Source organism: Aulonocara sp. 'chitande type north' Nkhata Bay, linkage group LG20 (assembly GCF_057382095.1).
Source record: "Aulonocara sp. 'chitande type north' Nkhata Bay isolate Kocher_YH1m ecotype deep benthic linkage group LG20, A_spYH_male_GT1.1, whole genome shotgun sequence".
NCBI classification, from domain to species: domain Eukaryota; kingdom Metazoa; phylum Chordata; class Actinopteri; order Cichliformes; family Cichlidae; genus Aulonocara; species Aulonocara sp. 'chitande type north' Nkhata Bay.
In genome coordinates this window covers 7,118,755-7,133,067 of record NC_141363.1, presented here as the reverse complement: position 1 = coordinate 7,133,067, position 14,313 = coordinate 7,118,755, and the positions used below count along the sequence as shown (strand labels likewise).

Below are 14,313 nucleotides of genomic sequence, written 5' to 3'. Positions count from 1 at the left end.
ATGGGTCGGATGTTGACTGCTGCTTACTAATCATTTGTATGAAGAGCCTACACACAACAGTAGCTGATGCTACTGTATTCTATGCACATTCACTGGATACTTTATAAGGTAGACCTCACTAGTACTGGGCTGGACCTCCTTTTGCCTTTAGAGCTGCCGTTATTCTTCATGGCATAGATTCAACAAGGTGTTGGAAACATTTCTCAGAGATTTTGGTTCATGTTTACATGGCAGCATCACACAGTTGCTGCAGTATTATTGGCTCTACATCCATGATGTGAATATCCTGTTCCACCACATCACAAAGGTGCTCTACTGGATTGAGATCTGGTGACTGTGGAGAACATTTCTATACAGGGAACTAACTGTTATATTCAAGAAACTAGTTTGAGATGATTTGAGCTTTATGACATGGTTTGTTATTCTACTGGAAGCAGCCATCAGAAGATGGGTACACTGTGGTCATAGAAGGATGCTCACTATCAAGAGCAATACTCAGGTAGGTTGTGGCATTTAAATGATGGAGCCTAAAGTTTGCCAAGAAAATATCTCGTGCACCATTAAACCACCATCACCTGAAGCACTAAAACAAGCAGGATGGATCCATGGTTTCATGTTGTTGACACCAAATTCTGCCCCTAACATCTGAATGCTGCAGCAGAAAATGAGAATTCAACATGTTTCCAATTTTCTATTGTACAATTTTGGTGAGATTGTGCAAACTTTAGCCTCAGTTTCTTGTTCAGTGCTGAGAGGAGTGGCACCCGGTATGATCTTCTGCTGCTACAGCCCACGGCTTCACTGCTTGTTGCGTCTCTAGAGATGCTCCTCTGCATGTCCTGGTTATAACTTGGTTACTGGTGCCTGACTATCAATTCAATGCAGTTTGACCATTTCCAGAGTACTGCCACTCACTGGATATTTTTCTTTTTCAGACCATCCTCTTTAAACCTTAGAGATGGTTGTGTGGGAAAATCCCAGTAGATGAGTGGTTTAGTACCTACAGCTGTGCCACGTTCAAAGTTAGTTAAGTCACTTTTCTGATACTCAAATATTGATATGCCTATATTCACTGAGTTGCTGCTATGTAATGAGCTGATAAGATACTTCGTTTATTGAGTTGATCAAGTGTACCTAAGAAAGAGGCTGGTGAGTGCACATCAAAGATAATGTAAGAAAACAACCAAAACTTGCTATTTGCTCAAATCAGTAGAAAGTGAAATTTTAAAAGTGCTTTTAGTTTTATTCACACTGTGTGATTGATTCACTAACAGCTGCTGACAAGCCATTTCGGAGCTCAGTGTTTTCAAGTTGCCGTCTGCCATTTGACTTCTTTGTCATTCTCACGCAAGTAAAACAAAGAGCATGAATGACATGCTGTTTAGTATTCAACGCAGGGACAGGTCAGCCCATTCACTGCCTCAGTACAGTATGAAAATTCTGCAGGGAGTTGTGGAGGATGAAACAGCTGCTCAGAGTGGAGAACATACAGTAAGGCAAACAGGTTTGGGCAAAGTGAGACAGATTTAGAGGCGCAGAAGAAGATAGCAGCAAGGAAAGACATAAATATAATATAATATATACTGTGTTTGTTTTTTGGTGTTAATGCTTGTGTTAAAGTAAAGGCAGAGTAACCCATGTCTGTGTAGGTTCTGTGTAGGTGGAGGTTAAAGTGGGATTTTGCAGGTGGGGGAACAATAAATACTGGTGTACCAGTGCACTGGAGGGAAATGACTCCATAACAAATAAGTCTGTTTCTCAGGCTTGACGCTCTTTGTGGATTTTGCCAGCTAAGTTCTTCCATACATATGTTAAATCAACCATCAACCATCAGGGCTACTTTCCAGTTTCTAGCCTGTATAAAGGCAGCATAAAAGTAGTATTTGGCAAGTGCTGCTAAAGAGCATTATTGGTTTAAATTTAAATCGATGACTCTTTCAAAAGGGCACCTAGAATCGATTCCTGCAGCCATACCTAAACACACTTATTTTGAAAGATTATCTAGATTAGTTTTTGATTAACATTAAACATAAAACAAAAACTGCATGCGCAGAATATCGGTTCAGAATTTGCCAACTTATCTCACAAATACGGGTTTAAAAGCTGTTTTCCTCTGGAAGGTGTATCTGCCACCATCTTTGCAGTTGAAAAATTCTCATATAAATTTAGTGTCATTTCTGTCTCTTATAATGTCTCTACTGCAACCCATGACCTTACCTAATGGTGACCATGGAGACCGCACTCTGCCCTGCACCACTGCATCTAGTCCATCACTGAAAACTGTAAACAATACTGCAAATCACCCAGTTTAGCCTGCTGTGCTCTGCTGTGCACTGACAATAGTCTCTCATCTTCATGTCTAGCCCTTTCATTATTACATCTTTCCCCTTCGCGAAGAGTAAAATAACACACATTAGCATTTTTTTTTGGCCTGGAAAATACAACAACTATACCTTTAAGTAGGAGACCCACTGTGTGCCAAACTGCTCATATTTGTTGAGCTATTTGAAATGTTGCAGGAAATGTACGCAGGTCCCTTGGGTGACTTAACTGCCTCGGTGGCAATAGCTGCAGGACATGAAGCCCATCAGATGTAATTACTCATTAACTGAAGGCGCAGGAATGCTTTTCTGGATCGTTCCGTCCCACTTTAACCTCTAGGTGCAGGTGAACAAAGAGGAATGTTCCAGTCTTAGATGGCAAATGGATGTCTCTTTCTCATTGCTGAACCAAAAAATACATCTTATATAATGTTGTCAAACAAGCAACAGAAAAGAACTCAAGCACAGCATCAAGTATTAGTGAGAGTTAGCTGTTAGATTGATTTAGGTACTGCACTGATGATCCACAGGCAGACTGCAAGGGGACTTTTTCCTCAGAAGCAGACACCGTGACACAGCAGATATTGACTGCCTGCGATTGAGAACAGGTAAAACCTCAGCTGACACATATGCAGAAATAGTTGCTAGTTAATTTGTAAATTAGAAGGGTCAAATGGACTGGCAAAAAACTCAAGGACAGGAAAAGCATTGGCTGGTCCAGCACATTTAGAAGCAGGAGAGGCTTCTACTCCCCTTCATAACCCAGGGGGTTATGAAAGAGTGGCTCCAGGAAAACTTGGTGGGCAGGATCAGATGGGTAACTGCCAGATTCAATGCTCTGCCAAGTAAACAACTGTCTGAAGTTAGCAGATCAAGTGGAGAGACTGGCTCAAGGTTTATACTTTCAGCCTCATATTAGCCCTAGCTTGGGGGTTACTGGAAACATGCAGAAAAGCATACGTGAAACAATCCTCAAAACCAACACTGTTGTAAAGGAACATTTCTTCTGGTTGGGCTCATTGTTCTTCCTTGAGCTTTTCCATGAGCAGTGCTATATTTGAGTCTGTTCTTACAGTAACAGTGTCTGTTCATATAAGAGGACACAAAGGCAGGCTGAAAGAACAAATAATAATGACAGAGAAAGAAGCAACACAGATCAAATACAAGAAGAATTTGGACAAAATCCTTCAAGGACAAACTGGTAAGAAGGGACTGGTCATACAAGTGGAAAAGGAAAGGAAGACAGGAAGTAAACTATAATAGGAGGATAATAATGAAAAAGGAATCTACATATAAAACCCAAGACAATGACAAATTGCTTCCTTGGGTAAAAACTTCCCCTATGAACAGGGAAGAAAAGACTTAAAGTCAGATATGCTTTGGAAGCTACCATTCCACCTGAGCAGGTTAAAAAGGAGGTAAAGGTGTTTTTAAATGTATCTGAATTAACCCTCATGGAAAGCATGCAGGGATTGATAGAAGTATTCTGAGTGTGAAGGATCCCTGTTATTAGTTTGATGGAACACAAAGCTGTGACTAAAGCTATGAGGTCTGTGAGTGAGAAGTTATTTCTCCCATTTGTAGAGGAATTTGTGCAAAAACTATCCCTGTTATTGTAGTGTGCACACAGAACAGACAGCTTGTGGACCATGAAAAACTATTTGCTGAATTTGTAAAAATAAGCACTTGGATTAGCACGACTGACTTTACCTTTAACCCCCCGCATAACAGAGGCACAGTCGAAGAACTGCTGATTTAATCCAAGGAGAAACGTCCTTGAGAAGCATTTTTCTTGCTTTTAGTGCTCTTGGTGTCCTAAGCGAATGGAGAACATTTATGTGCATGTGTGCACTGTTGCATTGCTTAAGTAACTACTTGGGTGGCTGTCGTTCTGTGTTACTTGCATAACGGCACTCTGGTGTTATGAGGAGGAATGCAATGAGGGAAAAAACAAAATGCTGAACAACGAAGCAGGAAATAAACCACTGAAACAGTGAGCGGAGCTCTTTGTAGCAGGAGGTACATGTGCTTGTTATCTGTACTTCATGCTACTTGAGGTGTGTGGATTTCGGGCATGTTAAAATTTCTTGCTTCAAAAATTCAACCATTTAGCGAAACTATTTTTTAATAGTATTATAACTGAAAATCTGTGTCTGTACAACCCTGAACAGATCTTTTTAGTTTTTTTTGGTTTCCTTCTGGATGCTGCTGGGTTTTATCCACACTTCCCCTAAAAACAACCTTTTTTCAGTGTACTTTAGAGAAAAAGAGAAACAAAGCACTGTGCAAACAGAAAGCGAACTAAGATTAAAGGCAAGACGAACAATGAACGCAACGAGGGTAGCATAGTCAGATTTGATGTTTAAGCCAACTGTAACAACAAAAATCTGCTTATCTGATGTTCCAACCTTATAATAAGCAAACTCTTACTAGAAGGCATTCAGGCTGCCCTTCTAAAAAAAGAAAAAACAGCATTTTATCAGCGCAGACCAGATGCCTTTTATCAGTTGAGATATATTGTTTGGGCTTCGATGTTCTTGCCTCATGCTGACATTTCTATTGAGGTCAGCTATGTAAAGAGGCCATCAGAGAGACACAGTATATATAAGGAGGAAGAGAAGCAGAAGAGAGATGTTGACTGAGAAAGAGAGAGGTGAAAAGGAGACAGGACGGGGCAGCGGGGGCGGGGGAGCAAGGTGGGACATATAAGTCTCGCACGTGTCACGGTTGCCTTTTTAATTAAGAGGGTTTGCTGAGAACTCTGCCCAATTAAAAATCAAATGTGGAACAAGCATGCAGGTCATTTAGAAGGCACGTATGCACACGCTGCCGACTTTTTCTGTACATGCCGTTGCTTGTTAGGCAGTGTTCCCTGTTGTTCGCTTCTGCTGCCTTCACTGCACTTAATTTGTTTACATAACCAAGTGAGGTCACAGAGCCAGGGTGTACGCTCTCAATACCTTACAGTCTTTTCTCCACTTGGGTAAGGAGTCTGTACAGAAAAGGAGTGGGTGTTCCTGAGTTGTTAGACGTGATTGGCTGGAACCACTTATGTCACCCCTAGATCAACTGGTAATCCTGACCCTAAAACAGCCATGTCTAACAGCTGAGGAAGGCCCGCTGGTTTCCTAAATAAATCAATTACCTCTTGACCTGTTTTGGTTTCTAGCATGCGGATGCAATGTAGTTTGGATATTATTCAACAAACTTCCAATATGTTTTCAAAAGTTTATTTTTAAAACTGATTTCTACTGAGGAATATAGTCCCTTTGAGGTATGTGGTGATATAGAGCACTGTTTGAGAAGCACAGTTGGTTCCTTTCATCCCAGCAGGTGGTTTAGAGACAGATGTCTCAAAAATTAGTCACACAAATCCAAAACTATATGCATGACTACATAGTGCCAGGAATAAATGAGAAAACACATCAGTGGATTTTGAAATGCAGTTCTGGTGCTTTCACAATCTATGGTGAAAGGTCTTCCTTTTCCTTTTTTTTTTTAAACTTTTCTTTGTTTTGTTGCTTATCCTTTACCATCTGCTTACTTCTCCTTATTATATCCTGCCCCCCTTCTCTCTCTCTCCCTTCTCTCTCTGCCCGCTCCCTCCACCCATTGTGTTCTAAGGAAGCGTGCCACCTGTTTCTATGGAAACAGCAGCTGATTGCCACAGGTGGACACCACTGCTACCCGATTAAAACAACTAGAACAAAAAAAACAAAGCGAGAGAAAAATAAAAAGACAACACTGTAAGCTGTGTTTTGTAATGTTTGTCCACGCATATGCCATGTTATGAAGAAATCGTGGACTGCTAATAGACAGAATGTCTCTCATGCCACCAATTAATGTGTGCATCTGCACGTTGTGGTTCTGTGCACAGGTACTTTCGCTTTCCGAATCTCTAAAAAAAAGAAAAAAAAGAAACAAAACCAAAAAACATCAATGATATCTCAGAAAACCACTCCTGCAGAGCTAAACCAATGCATCACAGTAAGAAAGCAAATATTTAATCCTGATTTTAAATCAAGTTTGATCTATAATTAAGTTCAATTTCAAATTTAGTTTTATTTATATCACAACAACAGTCATATCAAGGTGCTTTATATTGCAAGGCAACGACCCTACAATAATTCAGAGAAAACCTCAACAATCAGACGATCTCCAATACTGTGCAGGTTTATATGAAAGAAAGGATTCTTTGGTTGTTCAAAAACACATGCATTACAAAAACCTTTTAAAAAATTACAAGTAAAATATTTGAAACTGCTTATGGTCATATTCATAGAAGGAAAGCACAGGAGCTACATGATGTTAAAACCAGGCATTAGCAGGGAGTAGTGTTAGAGAAGCGTTGGTTTAATTGTGCTAAACAATATCTTGAAATCAATAGAAGAGAGAAAATGCACCAACTTTAACTATCGCAAATTGATTCAGTGCATCACAAGCTGATAGACTGGTATAACAAGCCTGTGTTGGATCCTATGTGAGTTTATTTATCTCTGCCTACCCAATAAAGTCACTCTGCCCCCTCAACTGAATTCTGCTGATATACCTCAACTATAAGTTGCACTAATTGTGGGGTCTAAGCAGGTCAGACTTTCTCTGAAAATAAAAAGAGGCGATTCATTAACTTGTGTAGTCAATTTTAAAGCATGTCCATGCTCAAAAATTGCCAAACAAATATATAGTGTATTATGTGTTTATCTTGTTTTTTGCTTTTTTTGGTTTGTTTTTTTGGAATAGGAAAGTGACTTGAGCCAATTGTCTCTTGTTAAAGTTGGTTTCCTGTCCAGTTCGTATGGTCTTCTGCTGATCCAGTCTGTATGTCCAATTCACATGGATACGCACACTCACCGACCACTTTGTTAGGTACACCTATTCCACTGCTTGTCAAAGCAAAACTCTAATATGGCAGCTACTCAGTGCATTCAGGTATGCCCATATAATCAAGATGAACCAATAAGGTTAAAACCGAGCATTAAAAAAAGGGAAGAAATGCGATTTAAATGACTTCAGCAGTTGTTGGTCTATTTCCGAAACTGCTGATCTACTTGGATTTTCCCACACAACCATCTCTAGGGATTAGAAGAGAGTGCCCCGAAAAAGACAAAATATACACACTGAACGCAGCTCTCTGGAGGTCAAATAAGACTAGCTAAACAGTTTTGAATTGATAAAAAAAGCAACAGTTAGTAAGATAACCACATTACAACCAAGGTACTCAGAGAGGCATCTTAAAGGAACAATACAGATAAAACAAAATAGCGCAGTAGTGAAAACTATGAATTAAGGAAAGATGAAAATATCAAAAACTGTAGTTCCTGGAAAGGCCGCTTGAGACAGGCCAGAAACCTCCACTTTATAATGCCCAAATTTACAAATGAATGAACTGAACTTTTTATAGCTCCTCAAAAAGCTCTTTAGTCTCTATAGATAGTTTTCCCTCTCATATAAGTTTGTTTTTTATAACTCACCAGGTGAAATTATAATAAATCTTACATGTATCCATTTTTATGGTTGTCCTCCAAACTATGTTGCTGTTTTGGTGAATGAAATCCTAGTATTTTATTCGTATGTTACTTACCATTAATTAGTAGGTATTTCTTAACAGAAAGCAGCCATGTCAATCACTCTAATGAAGGCCAAGGTTTACATGTTGAAAAATAATTGACAGGAGAAGATGAAACACACCTTCATAGGTGGCGAATCCCTTTATCGAAAAACATGTTTTGGGTTTTTTTTTTTCAGAGAAATTCCATTACAGGAATTTTATGAGTCATTTTCTGTGGCATCAGGTAAATGGTAACTATGACCGTGATTGTAATTAGCACATATAGCATTTTTTAGGAGGCACACGCTGTTTAATAAAGCTCACCCAGAACGTTAAAATATACAAAAAATGTAGCGTATGGGACTTTGTAAGAAGATGTGGGTGGGTTGCTGCATGGCAGTAATGTTAACAAGAGCTGTTTCTATAGTAACAGCTCATTAGGAGGCAGTTTGAACCATTTGATACTGTCCATGATTAAAGCACGTGTTGGGGGGTGGGGGCAGAATTGTGGACAAAATTGTCAGCTGTAGATGAGGACAGACAAAATGCAGGACAGAAAAAAATAAAGACGCAGTTATCGAAGGGGTGAGTATAGGAGGCCATGAGAGAACGCATAAGAGAGGCTGAGGTCTCTCATGCTTTGCTGTCGATATCCTTTGGTCTCACATGTCTCTGCCTTTCATCCATGGGTGCCTTGCGTAATGTGCGGAGCTGGTTCTAATTAAAAGTGCTTGAAGTTAGTACAGAGAGTTGATGGGCAACAAGAGCTGCCTGGAAGACTTCCTTCATTGTTCTCATTGTGCCTGTTGCCTATGGAGAGCATTGTCCGTGAAGATTTGGGAAAATCGTCACAAGGAATCTAATCACTGAGGTATTCTGCCCCGTGGCAAACTGGGCTGCACTACGGACTTTGTTGCTAATTGCCCTTTTTTTCCCATTGGAGTGAGCTGTCTTTCCTCTTCACACACACGCTGCCCCTCCCCCTCCCGCCTTCTGTGTTCCCACCCTACGGCAAAGGGAGAGTCATAGTGTGCCATGTCATTCTGTGAATGTGTAACGCCAGGCCCAGGGCTGACTTGGCCTTGCATGTCCTCTTTTGCAGTCTCACATTGAGCCTCACTTTAACCTTTTACATTGACTGTACAGAGAGATTTGTGCAGGAGTTGCATTAGCAGTTCCTCTGACGGTAGTGATTAATCAAGACAAGCATCTTTGGTCCCCAAGGACAGTGCAGTCTTTAACTTGATGTGGCACAACATTGTAGTCATAGGGTTTTGTTGCACTTGGTAGTTCGGGAATCCAAGCTGATCTTGGAAGAAATAAATGATATGCAAGCATTTATTTGGGTTCAAGAAATGTGGAATATGTGCAGCTAAAATGAGTTGTCAGCAGTTACCTGATTTTGACTGTTGTCTCTTCTGTGGACAGTAAATAAGACACTGCATTTACCAAAATTGCAGTTTAGCTTTTTTAAAATTAGCTTTTAAAATTTATTTCAATTAGTACAAAAAATGTCTGCCAGACAGAAGTGAACCTTTAAGTGTCAATAATGCATTGTCCATGATGCTCCTCCTATGTACGTTTTCATGTAGTTCATGTACACTAAAAGTTGCATATTTCATGCACATGTTACACAGCCACTTATGTGCTTAAATGTTGGATTAATAAGGAACTATACACAGTAAGTAAGCACTTTAAATAGGCGACACGTGGCATGTAGTAGGATGCAGATGAAAAAGTAAAGGGCTATATGAAAGAAGTTATATCTTATTGATTTTATGTGTATAAAACATGTTTTTATTATATATTTAATGTTTTCTGTATTTAATGCTTTCTATTCTATTCTATCCATCATGTCCTGTCCACGTTACAAAATTTTTTGGTTTTTTTGTAGCTCTGGTCAGCTTTTTAATAAAACAACTGGGGTCCTAGCGTCCCCCATGTTCTTTATACACACTGGCACGCACTGCTTTTCCCCAACAACAACTTAATTTAATAGCAGCGCTCTGAAGTAAATACAGCCATGAGTAATGCTAATGAACTAGTCTGGGAAGTGCTAAAGCATTTTCCTGTAATTTGACAAGCATATGTTGTGGAAAAAAACAAACGTAAACTTAACGAATTTTAAAAATGTAGATAATGTTGACGATTCTTCATAATTGCCTCTCAGCAAGGTCATTAAACTTTTAGCGAAAAAGTGCTTGTAGTTATTCTTAGCCGCCAGAAGTCTCTGGGTTTATCTGTTGACGCATGGCTGCTTCCGACTCAGATACTTTGTTGTTTGAAATGACGACAAACAAGACATTAATATAGAAAATGGAGCTGCACTATCTACTTACTGCTTATCTGGCTCAGTTAGATTGCTGCCTTAAATTCTACTCCCAGATTTCAGCTTCAATTGTAATAACTTTGTAACAAATCTGAGTGTATGATTGATGTATAATACAATAAATTATCTTTTCACTACCAAATGCCTTAACTTTAGTGGAAAAGATTTACATAAAATGTTGCAGTTCATTAACAGCTGAAAAACAGCCCGATGCCTGGATGGTTATCAGTTTATGTCAGGGAAGCAAGATTTTGCTAAGCCAAATATCAATATTATTATAACTAAGAAGCTCATCATTCAAAAACTGAAATGACCTTTAAATAAAAAGTCTTCCTAAAATCCTAAATGATAAAACACATAATGTAGCAAAGGGAAGGACAGCTGTTTACTTACTATGTGTAGAATCTTTAATATCTACTTACAGAAACTGATATTTCAGATCAGATTCTGTAACAGTGAAATATCTGGCCTTTTGCTGTTAAATGCTTTACTCTGTTAATGAGCCGGTTACTAACTTCGCATGTAGTCTAGTCCTGGGTGGGGGATTTTTCCTGAAAACAGCTGCTTCCTCTGTTTAAAAACATCGATCAGAGCTGTGAGACGGAGAAAATAAATGCAGCTGAAATCCAAAACAACAGCTAGAAGTTGTTATAAATGTTAGGATGGAGTAAAACCGCAGAGCCGGGTGATTATGTGACCTATTTTGCATGCAAACAGTACTATGAAAATTTTTTATTGTCTCCCTTTTTGAATTTTTTTTATAAGGTAATGATTAAATTTGTTGGTAGATAAAATGGAATGAGCTGAGAGGAACTTTCAGTTAGAGGGGGATCCTAACAAACTAAAGTCGGGAAGTTTACCACTTTGATGTAATGCGGCATTTACTTTCAATTTTATCATCTTGTTCAGGTCAGGATCCATCTCCATTAAGTGTTACATGCTCAGACACGACAGCTACAGGCTTTGAATTGTAGTAGCCTGCTGTGCCTTGTACCCAGGGGAAATTTTCAATCTTAGGTGAGATCCCATCAATTTTCACAACATAGCAGAAATGAAAAAAACAAAAACAAAGCAAAACACAAAACAAGATAAAAAAAAAAGTTGCTTTAAAAAAAGAAAACCCCAATTAAAAACAACTTTGCAACAGATTTAAGGACATAATTTTGTTTTCCCAAACACATTTTAGCTTAACATGCTATTGTCCCATTTATGTGTGGCAACAGCATTTCCTTAAATGTAGTCATATCATCAGCCTCAATCAGAGAGCACTTTTGACAAATATACTTAATCAATCAGCCGTTTTTTGTTTTGGGTTTGAGTTGAACCAAATAATCACACATCAGAGTCAGCGCTAATCCATTTTCTATTTTAAAACATCCTGTTGGAAAGTCATGAACTAGTACAGTCTGTAATGGTTCTACTTAGCTGGACAGTGTCATTTTGCAGACACTGGGACGGTAAATAAAATGACCATTATTCTCTGAACATGATTTGGGGGTAAGAGCATGTCTCAGTAATAGCGTGTTTAGTTCTTAATCAACTCAGTGGGCCCACTTTTTACAGTGAATGCTGCATTTTGGAGAAGCGGTACATTCTGTTTGTACTCCCACACATTTGGCTGTCACAAACAGAGCTACACAGTGCAGATGGTATGAACCCTCGGGAGCCAAATCAGCAATCAGAAAGCACACTTATTGATTTGCTGTAACACAAGCTATACAAAAAGCAGCTCAGAGGGAACGACTGAGGCAACCGGAGTGTCTAGCGGAGGGTACGTCTGTCTTCAAATGAGCGTAGGTGCACAAAAGCACATGTGAAAGAGTGCACATACTCTTTCACAGAGTGCACACACTCTTTAACAGAACAGACAAGCAGACGCCATCCTCTTTATTTTTTTCTGTTCATTTTAAGCCACACACTTGCTTTCTGCGAGAGCTCAACTAACAACTGCTTCCTTTGCATTTGACACAAGTTGCCAAGTTGCGTGTTGTTCGTGTAATCTCTAAACTTTGATTTCAAACTGTTTTCTTGTACATCAGACTATTTCCAAGATTTATTTGCAAGTGAAAAGGTGGTCTGTAAACTTTTTTGTTGTTGAATTGTTTGAAATGTGATACTTTTCACTAAATCTGTCTACATCTTAATCAAATGCACACCTTCCTGTTGACTTTAAAAGGAGGCTGTTGAGCTTTTGTTGTTTCATCTCTCACAGAGAACAGACTTCACTGTTGCACTTTGGAATAGCTGCAGGGCTGAGACTGAGTACCCAGTCATTGATAACGACTGTAATAACAAACTGCGGCAAACAATCTATCCAAGTCTTCTTCACATGTGTTACGACCACATGTTTTCATTTTCTTGAGAAACAGCTCTTTGTCTTTGTGCAGGTTGTGTTCCAGATACTTACAAGCACCCTGTTTTTACCAAGATTGGGCTAAACACATTGACTGCTCACAGCAAACACAAACATTTATCTCTGTATGCGTTTCAAACACGCAGGGCTTACTGGCTCTGCCTGAAGCGTGACTGTAGCTCACTAATTAATGTTTATTTGATCTGTAACAGTAACAACGACGCGTTGCAGTTTTACTGGAAATTAGATCTTAGCCAGACGGCAATTTTTCCTAACTTTGTGCTTCTTGCCTGGCCAACACCGGTTCAGACGTTTTGTGCAGGAATAATAATTTTACACTCTTCAATCTCTTCAGGCTTCTTAGGACACTCATTATGTGCAGGGCTGTATAAACAGTTTGCCAGTTTGTCTGAATGTATACAGTAGTGAGTTTTACTATACCCGTTTTATTAGACTCACACTGTGCCTCAGAAAAAGCAGTGCAGGACCAGTGGTCATTGTATACAGTCAGACATTGCAATGAAGGAAAAATGGCACAATTACTGCCTGTAAACTATTTGTATGTACTAATTTGAGAAAATATTGTTACTTAGATTTAACATAAAAAAATAGGTTTTGGTAATGTTACTCTGTCCTGTTTTAATTTAAAATGTAAATAAAAATGTAATATCATTTATCCTGTTTTAATGGTGCAGACAAATGACCCGTGTAGTGTCTGTAAGTGTTTTTTCAATTTGTCTTTTCATTATATGTTGTTTACAGTGGATAAACAAGCTGTAATTTGAAGAATTACCAAACATGGGGGAAACGTAAAAATTAATAATGGCTTTTATTTAATTGAGCCCTGATGACATCTTTCAGCTTACCGTGAGCTGGCTGGAAACACTTCTGGTAGACAGTCAGCTCATACACATTAGACTAATGCGTCTGAAAGAAAAGGTAATGTTGAGAAAATGGCAAGCAGACTTGTTCATTATTTGGCATTTAACTTTAGGTGGATAGTTTTCTAATTGCATTAGGAATCCCATTAGCTTCCACATCCAATAATCTCTTCTCAGTGAAACCGTGTCTCGAACTTGGCGGCAGCTTGATGACTACATTTTCTTTTAAAAGCTTTTGTCGATTTAAAGACAAGCGAGTGTCAAGTTTCACTGGGGATGAAAAGAGTGCTGGATGCTACAGGTTGTACAGGCTCACAATCACATGTTGGTCAGTTTTGCTTCATTCTTGACCCTGAAAATGTATTTTTATTACTCACAAATAACAAAGCTATTTTGTAGCTTGAGCAGAGAGTGGAGCACATTAGCTAATATTCACATGTAGCATCGCTACAGAACTGATGGACGGGTGGTGTCATTAGTGTCTTATTGTTCAAGAGAGCCACAGTGGAGTAAGAAAATGTGGTGCAAAAGGGTTATCTACGCAGCTTCTTTTTTGGCTGGACTGCATGCAATAAATTAAAAGTGTGTGTGTTTGACACAGGTGTGACCATGAAGCTGATGGATGAGGTCGCTGGCATTGTGGCAGCTCGTCACTGCAATACCAATATTGTCACTGCCTCAGTGGATGCCATCAATTTCCATCGCAAGATCAAGAAAGGTGAGGATAACACAGAGAATACACTCATACTTTTAAATCTCTGATACTTACAAATATCCAGAGATGCAGGGAGATATTTCTGCGTGATTATTGCTTTTTTTTTGTCTTGTCCATTTGCTTTACCAAGAGGAATGCTGCAAAACGTTTTCTCGCCTTTTGACCA

General features: G+C 39.1%; 1 protein-coding gene across 5 annotated transcripts in view; it reads left to right on the top strand.

Annotated features, from left to right (window-relative positions):
* acot7 (acyl-CoA thioesterase 7) overlaps positions 1-14,313 on the top strand; it is a 64,008-nt gene that overhangs the window by 32,659 nt on the left and 17,036 nt on the right. For all 5 annotated transcript variants that reach the window (XM_086278762.1, XM_086278761.1, XM_086278763.1 and 2 more), the window contains one exon: positions 14,034-14,150. In XM_086278762.1, the coding sequence (XP_086134888.1) occupies positions 14,034-14,150 (117 nt within the window). The remainder of the gene's footprint in view (positions 1-14,033; positions 14,151-14,313) is intronic.